General features: G+C 36.5%; 2 protein-coding genes across 3 annotated transcripts in view; both read right to left on the minus strand.

Moving 5' to 3' along the window:
• Positions 1-2,926: 2,926 nt before the first annotated feature.
• On the minus strand, positions 2,927-10,120 carry eef1akmt1 (EEF1A lysine methyltransferase 1). 2 transcript variants are annotated; one of them, XM_022217650.2, is made up of 5 exons: positions 10,027-10,120; positions 8,039-8,230; positions 6,626-6,708; positions 4,554-4,843; positions 2,927-3,661 (listed from the first exon to the last, which is right to left on the minus strand). In XM_022217650.2, the coding sequence occupies exons 2-5, from the start codon at positions 8,183-8,185 to the stop codon at positions 3,528-3,530; spliced, it is 654 nt and encodes a 217-aa protein (XP_022073342.1). In that variant the 5' UTR covers positions 8,186-8,230; positions 10,027-10,120; the 3' UTR covers positions 2,927-3,527. The 2 variants fall into 2 exon arrangements, with proteins under 2 accessions (XP_022073342.1, XP_022073344.1); XM_022217652.2 differs by having other exon boundaries at positions 9,933-10,069.
• A 1,497-nt stretch (positions 10,121-11,617) lies between these two features.
• Positions 11,618-13,913, minus strand: part of xpo4 (exportin 4) — a 98,585-nt gene continuing 96,289 nt past the window's right edge. The window contains exon 24 of the mRNA XM_051959009.1: positions 11,618-13,865. Within this exon, the coding sequence (XP_051814969.1) occupies positions 13,668-13,865 (198 nt within the window). The 3' untranslated portion in view covers positions 11,618-13,667. The remainder of the gene's footprint in view (positions 13,866-13,913) is intronic.

Below are 13,913 nucleotides of genomic sequence, written 5' to 3' on the forward strand. Positions count from 1 at the left end.
GTCTCAACGACTTCAACCAGTCTTTTTGAGGAGGAGAAGTCTGAGGTTATTCTGAGGGGCGTCATGTCAGAGATCCTCATCTTCATGCAGTCAGAGGAGATCTCAGTGTCATCGGTCAGTTTTCTCTTCATCGGTTGCTCCATGATGGATTTCTGTAGGGCGGTATATAAGTAACGAAACATGAAAGCTAAATGTTAGGGCTGAAAAACAAAGTATTGCACTCTATATACACCTGAAAGTAAAATATTACACAGAATACTCAAACTGATTTAGCAGAAAAAGTCATATTACAAATGACATCTATAGTATAGCTCAGGTTTCAGCTGTCATTACTGCAGAAGAGGAGTGTTACAGTTTAAATGTGTGTACTTTCAGATTCTCTGGGAAAGATCAGGTCAGTTATGCAAGACTGAGGTTAAAATGTGTCTTATATTTGGTTAAAGTGTTCAAGTGTGGAGCTTTGGTAAGAAGGAAACTGGATTGTTTGCCTTCGATGTTCATTTAAAAATATCGAGTTTGTTCAGTACTGAAAGTCGAGCTAATGTTTAAAGTGTATTTTGTTATGAGAAAACTATTTACTTACCTTAATGGAAAAGAAAGCTGTCAAAAGAAGATGTCTTTTCTGTCGGTTGGCTGTCAGAAATGGTGTTGACTCTCGGGAGAAGATGTTTGATGCTTCTGTCCTTGTTTGCTTGTGTCCTTGTCCAGAAACAAAATTCACTGAGCATTCAAAAGTTTAACTTGAGTTCCAGAATTCTTTCATACTGAGACAGAGATTCGGAAAATAACACGTTGTCATGGCAACTGAGCTAGCAGGCTGCTAATGAAGACAATGCAAAGAACAGATACAGATGATTTGATTCATTGTTTGATGCTTATTTAAATGATATCCAGTTGGGACTAAATATTAAATTACTTTGACCACAAAGCAGAGAGGAGACAGCAAGAAAAAACGAGAGGAAAATAAAACATACTGGATCAATAAAATAAATGCAGCATGGCTCAAAAATGATGTACAGAGGAACAAGTTGTTGGAAGATACATTCAGCATGGTGAAACAAGCTTCTAGAGGTGACCCATGGAGTAAAGTGAAAAAGTTTGTAGAGGTTGTAAATAGTTAAATATGTAAAAGATCGTGGAGTTTGGAGCCATGAAAACTTCTCTTTTTCTTTTTCACCATTACTGAAATGTATGTTTTGATAGTTGGGGATTAAAATGAAACCACACATCAGAAACAGACATGAAAAAAAATATTTTTTATAATATCAACATGTTACTGTAGAATTTTAAAAACTATATTCTTTTGTTCATTAACCCTGTAATACACTCCCCTGTACAGAAAAGAATCATTTTTTCCTGCTTAAAAGATTTACTCTCCTTCATATTCATTCAACCTTTATTTAAACTCAGATTCCACACGGATAAGAAGTTTTCATTGAATTCATTCAACAACTTGTCATTAAAACATCGATTATTACAGATTACAGAGAGATCACTCATCTATCCCAGTAACTGTACAACAAAAAACAGAATAACACTTGTACATTTTTAAGGCTCATTTAGCATTTTTAAGGCAGAAACTGTGCATCAGATGGTTTAAAGCTACCGTTTCTCAGCTGGTTTGATCATCAGATCTTAAAAAAGGGATAAGAAATGTATTGAATGTGTTCTGCTTCTGTTTTCCTTCCTAAACTCTGAACATTCAGTGTTTCTCTGTTAATTTTCTGGATGAATTGTTTCATATTCTGGCTTTTAATGTGATGATCTGTTCACATTAAAGTTTCACTGCATCTCCTGAGGACACCGTTTCCCTCTTTGGTTGTTTATTTATTCCTCGTGTTTGTAATGTTAATTTAGGAATCAATTCAGCTGTGATTTTTAAAAAATGTTCACCCTCAAATTCTGTGGTGCATGTCTCGAGCTGCTCCTCCAGTGTAAATTCAGGAAGCACTGGGCTTCAGATCAGAGAATTACGAATAGAGTTTAGATTTTTTTAAAAAGCGATTTAGTATCGTTCATCAATGAAACTGAGAGACTCACACAGGTTAAAATCAAAGAAAATGAGGCTGAAGTATCACCACTTTTAGCCACTTGTTCGAGTTAAGCTCTAAAACAGTGGATCCTACATTTCCCATAATGAGTAGTGTGTGTGTGTGTGTGTGTGTGTATAGAGGCAGTGACAAACCAGGCAAACAACATTTTGGAAGTACACATGGAATCGTCACTGTTATGTTTTCAGATTAGTGTTTGAAGAGTTCTCTTTGGCTGCTCACTCTTCTTTCACAGTTCAGAGTTCAGCACAGATTTATCTAAATGTCAGCTGCTTCTTTGTCCATCTGGATCAGCCATTTCAAAAACAAAGGGACCAACATGGACTTTGGTGACGAAAAAGGGAATCATTTGTTTTGCAGGATTGTTGTTTTTTTTGTTTGTTTGTGCGTTTGTAAGATTAAACAGACTCACTCGACTTCTTTTTATTCAATTTCTTCACAACCTCTTTCTGTTGCATCTTTTGGTCCAGAAAAAGCAGACGACTTTCACACTCCACGCTGCAAATTTGGAACATAAATTTATAGAATCCAAATTATTTAACCTTCATGGCCTCAGCCAGACATCATCGGAGGTTATTTTAAGGTCACATGAATGTTTTCACAGAAGTAAATGACCATCTAAAACTAGCTAATCTGTTGTGACCTGCAGCCAATTTGATACAAGAGCTGCTACTTCACAAATGCTGAAAAACCCTAAACAAGTCTCTTTAATTTAAATGTTTAAATATATAGATGCCAATTTACTGCACGTATGTGTCCAAGCAGACTGGAATAACTAATAAATAATAAAACAACTGGATGTGTGTTGTGTCTGTATAATCCCAGTGTAAAAGCAACAAAGTGACTGATACAAAATGTGAATTAAATATCAGAAAAATAGTGACACAGATGGTTTATTTTGATAAATCAGCATTCAAAACGGAATGTATTTATTTAAAAATAATATAAATTAGAAACAAATGAGAACTCATTACACTGGAGAAGCACAAACCGCTCATAACTGGTGTTTTTTCTGTATTATTGACTTTAATTACACATCAAAATAAATATTTTCAAGTTAAATTTGTTTCTGTAACCAAGTGTTTGTTCACCAACAAACATAGTTCATTTGTAGTTGGTGAGTCTGAACTGACAGTAATTTTAATAATCAGTTTTCTTGATTAATCAATAATTTCTTGATAAAATGTCAGACAGTAGAGGAAGACGCTTGTTATAATTTTCCAGAGTGATCCCAAAATATCCTGTTTAGTGCCGCGTAACAAAGAAAAGTCTCCACATTTGAGAAGCTGGAACCATTAAATGTTCGTCATTTTTGCCTAAAAAATGAAAATTGCTAAATTTCTTAACTTCTGCTGCAGGTCTTAGTGGTCTTTTCACTCCTCAGTATCTGGAGAAAACAGCTGGTCAATGTTTGTGTGATGTTCCGCCTCCATCAGTCTCATAATTAAAGCGTTAATCCCACTGAGCTCTGGTTCTTCAGCAGGACAGCAGTGGTGACGGATAGTTGACGAAACAGCGGAACTCGTTGGACAAGTTTCTGTTGTGTTTCGGCAGAAAGCTGCACATTTTCAGATCCAGAAGTTCTTTGGCCAGATTCTCCATGACGGCTCCTGGAGGTGCAAAACCAGACGAGAAAGAGCTGCTCAGAAAACTGGAGGTGAGATGTTGCTGCTCAGTTTTTCCTCTAAAATATACGTCAATAATATCAGTTTAAAGCCACGATGTGTTCGATAGTGCAATGAGATCTCCGTGTTAATGACACAATTTCACTTCAACAGATTTATGAAACCAGCAATATTACTTAAACCTGTGGAGGAGGACTAGGGGAGTGTACTGGATTTACAACACCTTAGAACACTTAAGGAAACTGAACATTTCATGAGCAATTTATCAGAATGAATATACACAGTTACGGTAAGTAAAATTAAAAATGACTCAAGTATAAATAAACACAAAAGTAAGTGAATAAAGAAATATTTTTCTTTTGTAAAGAAAATAAAAAGAATTAGACTAATATCTTCTAAATTTTTCCCAGAAAAACCCAAATACAGGGAAAAAATGAGCAAAAATAAAAATGGAAAAAAAATACGAACATTTATATATATATATATATATATATGTATATATATATATACATATATATAACTTAGAAATAAAACTGATGTTGTATTTTTGCAACAGTGGGTTTTACATGGTAAATTTAAATTTAAAAAAAAAATCAAAAACCTGATTAATATTTAAATATTTTAGCATCCATCATTTCATTTCCATGTCAAATTTCCCATTAATTTTGAAAAAAAAACCATTTGTTTCATTATTTAAGAAAAATATTTAAAACTAAAAATCACTGAAGAGTTTGAATGACAAGAGAAAAATATGTAAATGTGTAAGAAAATGAATTAACAGAGGAGAATAGAACAGCTACTTTGGAAACAGATGAACTCGTACTAAATGTCACTAAACATCCATCATTAGAAAACAGGTCCTTGTATCTGGTCTCACCTGTACAAAGCAGCACTTTCCCTTTGCTCAGGTGTTTGATGGTTTGGGCCACTTTGCTCAGACACTCCTCAGACAGATAAGGAGGGTCGGCGAGGACGACGTCGAAGCTCTGCGGAGCGATGCTGGACGGAAGAGTCAGCGGCTCGTTGTAGTCGTAGAAGACAAAGTCGTCTCCGTAGGCGGCGAAGCGTCGGTCGTACTCCAACACGACAGCGGAGACTCGGCCTGAACCGTCAACAACGTTCTGCTTCAGCTTCTGGTAAACACTGGGAGCGCTGACACAGGCGATCCTGACAGGAAACACTTGAAACTGTCAGAAACATTCTGGAAGCAGAGCTTAGATTGGCATCAGTGTTCTGTGTGTAAACAGAAATCTGGTACAAACTAATGGCAAAATCAACAATAAACATCTTCTAGTTCAGATGTTCTGCTGCCCCTGAACGCATCATGTGGCTACTCTGAAGAACTGCTGATGTGCTGCTTTCACTGTTTGAGTAGACATCAAAAAAGAGCACAACTTTTTGCCTACAGCTGCTTTTTTGCACTAGTAATCTGTCAAACAAAGAGACGACAGAGGAAACGCTGATCCTTCATCAGAAAATTATAAAGGAGAATCAACTTTCAACTCTCAGGAAAGTTCTGCAGCCTCCCATTCCTGCTACATGTAACTGAGCATAAGTTAGAGTTCACCATGCTTTCTCAGGGAGTATCTGTGCTCTACTCGCTCGCCTGCCTCCAAATTTAAAGACAGGCTGGAGCTGCCGATGACAGAGACTAAGGTGTCCAAAAATAAGCTTGGAAACATGTGAAAGCCTTCCAAAGCCAAATGATTCTATTAAATACGGACATAAATTAGAAACAAATGAGAAATAATCACACTGGAGAAGCACAAATTGTTAATTAAGTTTTCTAAATGAATCAATATATTTTTGAGGAATGTGCTTCTTATGTTCCCCACATTCTTAGGTGATGCTTTCCGATGTTTCATTTCATCTTACAAAATCCCAAAATATCCCGTTTAGTGTCAAACGTTAAAGAGTCTGTGTTTGAGCTAAAGTCCAGATGAAGACACAAAATTACAGATACAGTATATTCACGTTCTGTTAGCATAGAGTCCATTTTTCTGCTGACAGAATCTTGATGGACTTGAGTCCATCAAATATTTTTGCTTGAAATCAGATGATCACTAAACTCCAGATCAGCTTTCCTGTGTGCTTTCAGCCTGTTGAATAATCTAACAGTTAGCAATTGTAACTACAAGATTTCCACTCCTCATCCTGGTAGTTTTCTGGTAATTAAGTGATAATGTGCATTATCACATTATCATTCTTGTAATTATGTGACAATGTGCAGCAGATTGATGGAATCACGATAGATCACATAATTACAAAAAACTACCAGGATGCAGAACTTGTCTTAAAATCATTACATTTCTTCGGTATCAAAGTAATTTAGTGATACCACATCTACTTGTGAATAGCTAATGTGGTGAACTTGACCTTCTAGAATGTAAGCAAATAGAACACGTGGCTCATATTGCAGCTCACTGTGTCAACGTTATACCTCCTGTTTCTCATTTAAGTTGACATTTTCCAAGACACACTTACACTGACATTCCAGGTAATTAGAAGTACTTTTCTCATAATTAGAAGGTGTTTGTTTTTAGAAATGGAACCTAAACCAAGAGCAACTGCTCTAGAGACTAAATGGAATTTAGCTTAAAAAGAAATGTAGACGTGATTTCAGCGTTATTTCTGGGGTTCAACTTATTTTCCCTCAAACTAAGAACTGTTGGTTTCTTTAATATGTGAATTAAATATGTGTATCAGATTTTTTTGACCTGACTGAGAATCTAGAGGAACAGATTTTACCTGGTAGTATAATGATAGTAATAATAATAATAACCATAGTTCAGTGCTTCTGATTGATTCTCCAAAACTGACTTTCATAAACTGACTTATATTTAAAACCTTCAAATAATCCAAATTTCCCCTTTGATATTCTTACAGCTGCAACAGCAGCTTTAAAATGACTGATGGAACTACATGTTGGATGTAGTTTTGTACTTTTACCTGCCTCCTTCTCCTGCTTCTCGTACGACTTCCTCAGCCAGCTGAGTCGCTGTTTCATCGCTGTACCAGAACTGACTCATCCGCTGGAGCAAGCAAACACAGTATCAACTTATTAACTTCATCAACATTTTTTACTGATGATAACCTGGAATAAAAGTGAACATCTGACACTTTCAGGGACATTTTTTTAGTTGTAACTATTTACAGTTTGTGCCAACTTTTATTCTGAATTTAATTTGAAAGGTGAACTTTCATATCTTCTACATTCATTTCATGTAAATAGAATATTTCAAGCCTTGTTTTAATGTTTTAATTTTGATGAATACGGCTGTGACTGAAGCTTCAACTGCAGAACCTCCACATGCTTCATTTGTTTAATTTATATTTTAAAAATCTGTTTTCATGCATGTGGTTTTATTATCGTGCTGAATGTTGTCGTGTCCTGTTGCACTACGAACTGTTAACTGAGAGCTAAAACATACTATTTGTGCTCAGGCCTGATAAATTTATACATGACAGCTTAAAACATTTATTTTCGACTGCATCTTAAAATTCTATTTATTATCAGTTGATTAATGATTTATTTTTGTATTTTTAACTGATTAATTGAAGCAAATGTTGACAGTTCAGAAACAGACATTTCTCGACAATAAACAAGAAAAATAGAAAAAAAAAATTTTGGATGCAAAAATTATTCTATTGATGCAAAATTAGTTTCAGGATTAATTTGATAATTAAATTGATCAATTGAATGTCTGTCATCAAGGCAAAATTATTTACACTTAATAATCCAGCATCTTCCTAAGGCTCCACACAACTATGAATTAATTATTCAAATTACTCTTTTTTAATATCAAGAGAAATTATTTTTTTTTAAATTAATTAGATTAGACGATAGATGTTTAAATAAAATACTTACATATTGAGCAACTTTTTGATATTTTAGCTAAATTGTTAAATTAAACAAGAAAGAATAAAATGACTTTTATACTTATGCTTGATAAATTAGTCACTACATTGATCAAAAACTAGATTCATCATTTAAAAAACAGGCATATTTTGAACGGTGATGGCACTCAAATATAAACAAATATAGAAACACAGCAATAAAAATTAGAAATTTAGAGATACAGAAACACATTAAATAACAAGTTGATGTATAGAAATGTAGCGATGAATTCAAGATATTGGCTTAATTATGTTCTCATCTTTACCAATAAAACCCCCAAACATTTTTGGATTAATGTATTTATACTTAAGTGACTTTTCATCACCATAACTTTGTATATTAGTTCTGATAAATAACCAATAAAATCTGTTAAACTGATGATAAATTGGTCAGTTTCCAAACATCCTCAGAGCTCTACAGCATCTTTTTTCTCTGCTTCCTCTCTGTAAATCCAGTAAACTCACCCAGTCCTCCTCCACAGCTCCCACAGTGAACTGGTCCGTCGTCGAGCTGCTGTGATCCGGTTCAGTTCTGGTCTCGTTGTAAAACTCCTGCAGGGCGGCCAGAGTGTGAGCCGACAGCGTGGGAACGTCGTCGTCGCTGTCACTCATCGCTGCTGACGGAGGAAAGACGAGTTTCTGCAGAAAAATCTCAAACTGAAAGAAACAAAAAACAGGATTAGTTACACGTTAATGAGTTTATTTATGTCAGCAGGTGACTTGATTACATGATAAGTCCTATTTTATCTCATCATCGACTCACACAGAATGTAGAAACACATGAATGTTGGATCTGTGAAACCTGTCAAAGCTTCCTGAAGTGATATTTTATAAGTCAAGCCACTGCAGAGATGACGTATTTTTCTATTATATTATCCAATACATATTTCTTATTATAAATTAGAAAGATCTTCTGGGGGTTTCGCTTTTCAAGGTTAGAATCTTTATGTAATCAGGTCTTTTCATTAATATTGAGATGGGTTTTGCAGTGAAGGTCCGTGTGCTTTTTTCAATTCAGTTCAATTCAATTTTATTTATATAGCGCCAAGTACAGGTCACATTGTCTCAAGACGCTTTACAGAACCCATATGCCTGAACCCCCAGAGCAAGCCCTATGGTGACAGTGACAAGAAAAACACCCTTTTTACACGAAAAATAACACTCTCACTCTTCCGACTCTCAAACTTAAAAGTAAAAACTATTTCATAGTGTTTATGCTACTATTTATCCCAAACCTTTCTATGCACATTTATCTGTCATTATATTGTTATCTACAGTTATTATATTTCAATACTTTGTGGGTTCACATTGTAACACACTCTAAATAATCATACTGCACGCAATAACTGTTGCTTTTGCACTTCTGGTTTCATGAAAAAATGCATTTCATGATCTTGGTACAACAATAAAGTTCAAACTAAACTACTTCTCAAAATTCTGTCTCATTTGTAAAGACTTGTCTGGATAAAATCTACTTTGGAAAGAACTCTTTAAACAAACTGCTGAACAAATATTACTTCCATGTCAGTTAAACAGTTAATTTCTCAATGAATCAATCACTTGTTTGATCTAGAAAATGTCAGAAAAAAAAAACTAAAACGTCAATCAGTTTTTCTCAAAAGCCCAAATTGACAAATGTCTTGTTTTGTCCACTACTGAAAAAAAAAATCACTTCACTGTCACAGTAAGAACAGAAACGAAACCAGAAAATATTCACATTTTAGAAGCAGAAATTAAGAGAATTTAGCTTTCTTCCTTCCTTTTATCCCCTATCAGATTTATTGATTAACAAAATAGTTGATGACTAACCAATCAATTTATTATTCATTGCTGTTTCTGTCTAGTAGCTCTGTAGATGGGAGTCCAGAACAAGGACAAGAAGTACTTCATTTTATTTTATTTGTGAAATTCCTCATAAGGAGGAATGAAGCATCTATCAAATCTAATCTCTTTCAAATTTGAACTCTAATTATTTTATGAGCCTTATCAACTACTTAAAAATAATAAATTCAGCAACTGTTCCAGATTGCTAACAATCAAACATCTTATGTTAGCCCATTGTATACAAGTCCTGATGTAATTCTTGGTGGCTGCAACTGATGAGAAAGTGACTATAAAATTAACTATATGGCAACAAAACATTTGCTGAGGAAAGAAAGTGAGAGTCAGCCTGGACACCTTCAGAAAAAATAATCTGTCTTCCCCACAGCTTATAATTAATAAACAACGGGAGACTTGGTTAACTGGAAGCTACAACCAGCTCCCTAACTACATGTGTGTTTAATTAACAGCAGGAAAAATAAATCACTCTACAAATAATTGATTAAAATGACCAGAAAAAAGCGACACAAACACAAACCTGAACCACGAAAGAAGCCGCGAATCTTATTTAACTCGATTATCAGACATAAAAATAAGAAAAGTGTTGAAATACTGAAGAAAAGTCTGCAAACCTGATCAGGAGCTGCCTCCAATCACTAAACCACCTCACAGTTGCTCTGTTGTGAACATGTGAGGAGTCGCGGGAGAATGACGTCACCAATAGACTACGGCTCCTGCAGAGTGACAAAATAGCAGCTGGACAGAAATCCATCCATCCATCCATCCATTCATCCTCACTAGGGTCGCGGGGGGTGCTGGAGTCTATCCCAGCTGACTCGGGCGAAGGCAGGGGACACCCTGGACAGGTCACCAGTCTGTCACAGGCCTCTGGACAGAAATCTGAAGGGAAATTCATTTAAGAAAATTAAACCCTTTATGGGTTCAGTTTTATATCCAACTTGTTTAGTGATATCCATCCGTTGTAATTTATGACAAAGATTTAACAAATAAATATAAAACTAACAATCATTTCATTGTTGATTAATCTATTAGCAAAATGTCAGTCAGTGTTCCTCAAAGACCAATACATCTTGTTTTGTTCAGTTAATGTCATAGGAGAGGAAAGAAACCAGAAAAAAAGTCCATACAAGAAGCTAAAATCAGAAATTTTAACCCCTTTGTCTTAAAAAAAAAAGACTTATACCTATAAAATTATGTTTGTCATGTTAGCAGCTGTATAGTTTATAGTTTGGTATTCATTTATCTGTACATTTATTTAACCTTCCACTGTCTGCTTGACATTACTTCTCTCCTGATCGTGTGTCATCAGTGTGTCCAATTAAAATAAAATATTCTGGTAATAACACAGCCATGTGCTTCTGCTCTGGAGTAATCATGAATATTAATGTACCATTATGAAGCACTTTTGTTTTTAAACTCATCAGATCTGCAGGTACACATTTTTGTATAATTTAATTAAAACATTTTTTTCTAGATTTCTAATCTTAAAATGTGAAGTTAAAATTCCAGCTGTGAAATTTAATAAGCCATTTATTGAAAGGAATTTTGTTGCTAAAAGCTAAAAGTTGCTCTGAATTAAACGCTTATAACTGATGCATTAACCATTAACACAATGCTTAGAACTTTTAAACTCTTTACTAATTATGTCTCATCACTTAAAACAGAAATCATTCCAGTCAGTCCGTCTCTTTCCCAAAAGCAAAACAGCAGGAAAGATATCAACTCCAAACTAATTATCAGAGTAAATATCTGATAACCATAAATACTTTAATTGCTAATCTATCTCTGGATTATTTTCTCAAGTCACTGATTAGTTGTTTGGTCTACAAAATGGTGAAAAATCTCCATCAACGGCTCCCAAAAGCCCAAGAAGACAAATGTTTTGTCCACATCCCAAAGATATTCAGTTTTCTGTCACAGAGGAGGAAATAAACATATTTAAGATGCTGGAATCAGAGAATTTCAGAATGTTTTTCTTTACAAAATTTACATAAACTGATGAATCTGTTATTAATTTGGACAATTAATTTAATAGATGACAATTGACTAATTGTTGCAGCTCTAACTGAACTACATAAGAAAGATTACTGTGAGAAAAATCTTTTGAAATATCGAGATCATTAACTGGAGTTAAACCTGTAAAATTTGTGTTACTGTACAATAATTAAACACTGATGAATCCTGAGAGTCTAAAAACTGTGATAAAATAGAAGATTAAGAAGTTTATTTAAAACCAAAGTAGATAAAAGACATTACAACAGATATGGCAGGTGTAAAGGAAAGCTCAGAGGCCAGAACATTTTATACAATAAGTTTATGTACACTTTTACACTTCATTAACAAAACAGCATCTACAATAAGGGGATAGTGCAGCAAACATAATGCTTCATCGAGTGGCTCTGCTCCTTTTATTTGGTTTCTTATTGCTGTCCTTCAGTCTCTGCTGCTCTGATCCAGTGTGTGTTGAAGAGGGATGCTGTGGATGTGCTGCTGTAGAAAAATACTACTGAAAGAAACCTGCTAGACATGTGGCAGGAGGAGGAGGAGGAGGAGGAAGAAGAGGAGGGGCCGCAACAAAAAAAAAAACTATAATCCAAATAGAAAAAAAACAATATCAAACTTCAAAAAAGTCAACACTGAGAAAGTTGCTCCCTCTTCAGTTGAACTCTGCCTGCCGTCTGCTGGCATATAAAAACATTTCAGTCCATTTTTTTCTTCTTCGTCTTCTTCTTTGAATGTTCATTTCTGAAGGTTTGAAAACATTATATATTTATATTTATATATATATATATATATATATTTATGCATATATATATACACCCTTTGTCAGATTTTGGTTTTACGGTCGTCACCGAGGAACAGACGCCTCCTGTGCTGCTGCCAGTTTCAGCAACCTCAAAGACAGCCGGGTCGGCCATGCCTCTGTTGTCATGGCAACGTGTCGAGCACGTACAAGTGTGTGCATGTGTGTGTGCTGTGTTCTTGGCAAATGGGAGGCACAGTCGTCATGTGTTGTCAGTTGATGTATGACGTGATTCACACACAAACACACACAACAATCAACAAAACAAAGGCACTCTGGGAAGGTCGAGGGTGGTGTGTGTGGGTGTGGGTGTGTGAGTGTGTGTGCGCGCACACCGGGGGCAAGTTGGTCGCCATGGCGTCATTAAACAAAATGGCTCCTCAAATACCTTCAAACAACCTCCAGAGGCAAAATAAGGGACTTCAGCATTAATCTGTGTGTGCTTGGGTTGGTGTGAGTGTGCATGTGTGTGTGTGTGTGTGTGTGTGTGTGTGTGTGTGTGTATATGAGCGCACACTGGTGATGAGATGGTCGCCATGGCACTCGTGAACCAAAATGGCTCCTCTCATATCTTCAAACATAACTAAGGGGCGATATATTGGCGACTTGTTTCGACCTCAGTGTTGCTCTATGTGTGTTTTGGTGTGTGTGCCTACACACTGGGGGCGAGTTGGTCACCATGGTGCTCATGAACCAAAATGGCTCTTCTAATACCGTAAAACAACATTCAGAGGCAAAAATGCAAAATAAAGGCGACTTGTTTCAACGTCAGTGTTGCTCTGATTGTGTTTGTGTGTTGATGTGTTTGTGTGTTGATATCCATTTGTGTGTGTGTGTGTGCGTGCGTACAAACTGGGGGTTACTTGGTCGCCATGGTATTGAGCAAAAATGGCTCCTTTAATACCTAAAAACAGCATCCAGAACCAAAACAAATTCAACTTGTTTTAACCTCAGTGTCGCTCCGAATGTGTTTTTGTGTGTGTGTGTATTTGTGTGTGTGTGTGTGTCTGTGCTCCAGAAGCCTTCAGGCACATGATGAAGAGGAAGGAGGAAGAGGAAGGAGGACAGCATTATCATCAGCTGCTCTGCCTCTCGTCGTCATGGCGCCCCATCGCTTCAGTCCAACAGGGCAGAAACCTGCGACTGACTCTGTCTGCTTAGCAGTTCAGTCTCCATGGTTACCACCACAACAAAATCATCATCATCATCATCAATAGTGTCAGTTATGGTGGAGGGGTGACAGGGCGTTTGGGTGCAGCTGGCGGGGAGGAGAACAAACATTCAGGTAAACATTCAAGTGAGATGAGAGTTCCTCCAAGGCTTCGTCTCTTCTGTCGTCGATGACGAAGCGTTGAGGAGGAAGGAGGGAGGCGTTTCTGATTGGTTGCTTTTCAGCGATGCGATGAATCGATCCCGGGTCATTTTTTCTTTCTTTCTTTTTTCCAGTGGTTATTTCACGCAGAGCAGGCCGCCCACGTTGGCCACAAACTCCTCCAGGCTCTTGAGAAAGGCGACCTTCTGCTTGCGGTCCATGGTGGGCGGTGTGCTGCTCGCCGTCAGCTTGTTGAAGGCGTCGGCGAGCCGCTGGTAGATGACGGCGTCTCGCTGGGAGGACAGAAGAGTCTCCACCAGCTCCGAGTACTCCGCCTGACGGAGGAGAACACAGCCACAGTCAGGATCTCAAACCGAGATTAT

The sequence above is a fragment of the Acanthochromis polyacanthus genome, chromosome 14 (genome assembly GCF_021347895.1).
Source record: "Acanthochromis polyacanthus isolate Apoly-LR-REF ecotype Palm Island chromosome 14, KAUST_Apoly_ChrSc, whole genome shotgun sequence".
Classification (NCBI taxonomy): Eukaryota; Metazoa; Chordata; class Actinopteri; family Pomacentridae; genus Acanthochromis; species Acanthochromis polyacanthus.

Excerpts from the sequence above, each read along its gene's own strand:
- eef1akmt1 (XM_022217650.2), bottom strand. The coding sequence starts at position 8,185 with ATGAGTGACAGCGACGACGACGTTCCCACGCTGTCGGCTCACACTCTG. Across the intron at positions 6,709-8,038 it reads GAGCTGTGGAGGAGGACTGG|CGGATGAGTCAGTTCTGGTA; the intron begins GTGAGTTTACTG and ends TGCTTGCTCCAG. Across the intron at positions 3,662-4,553 it reads GAAAGTGCTGCTTTGTACAG|GAGCCGTCATGGAGAATCTG; the intron begins GTGAGACCAGAT and ends TTGCACCTCCAG.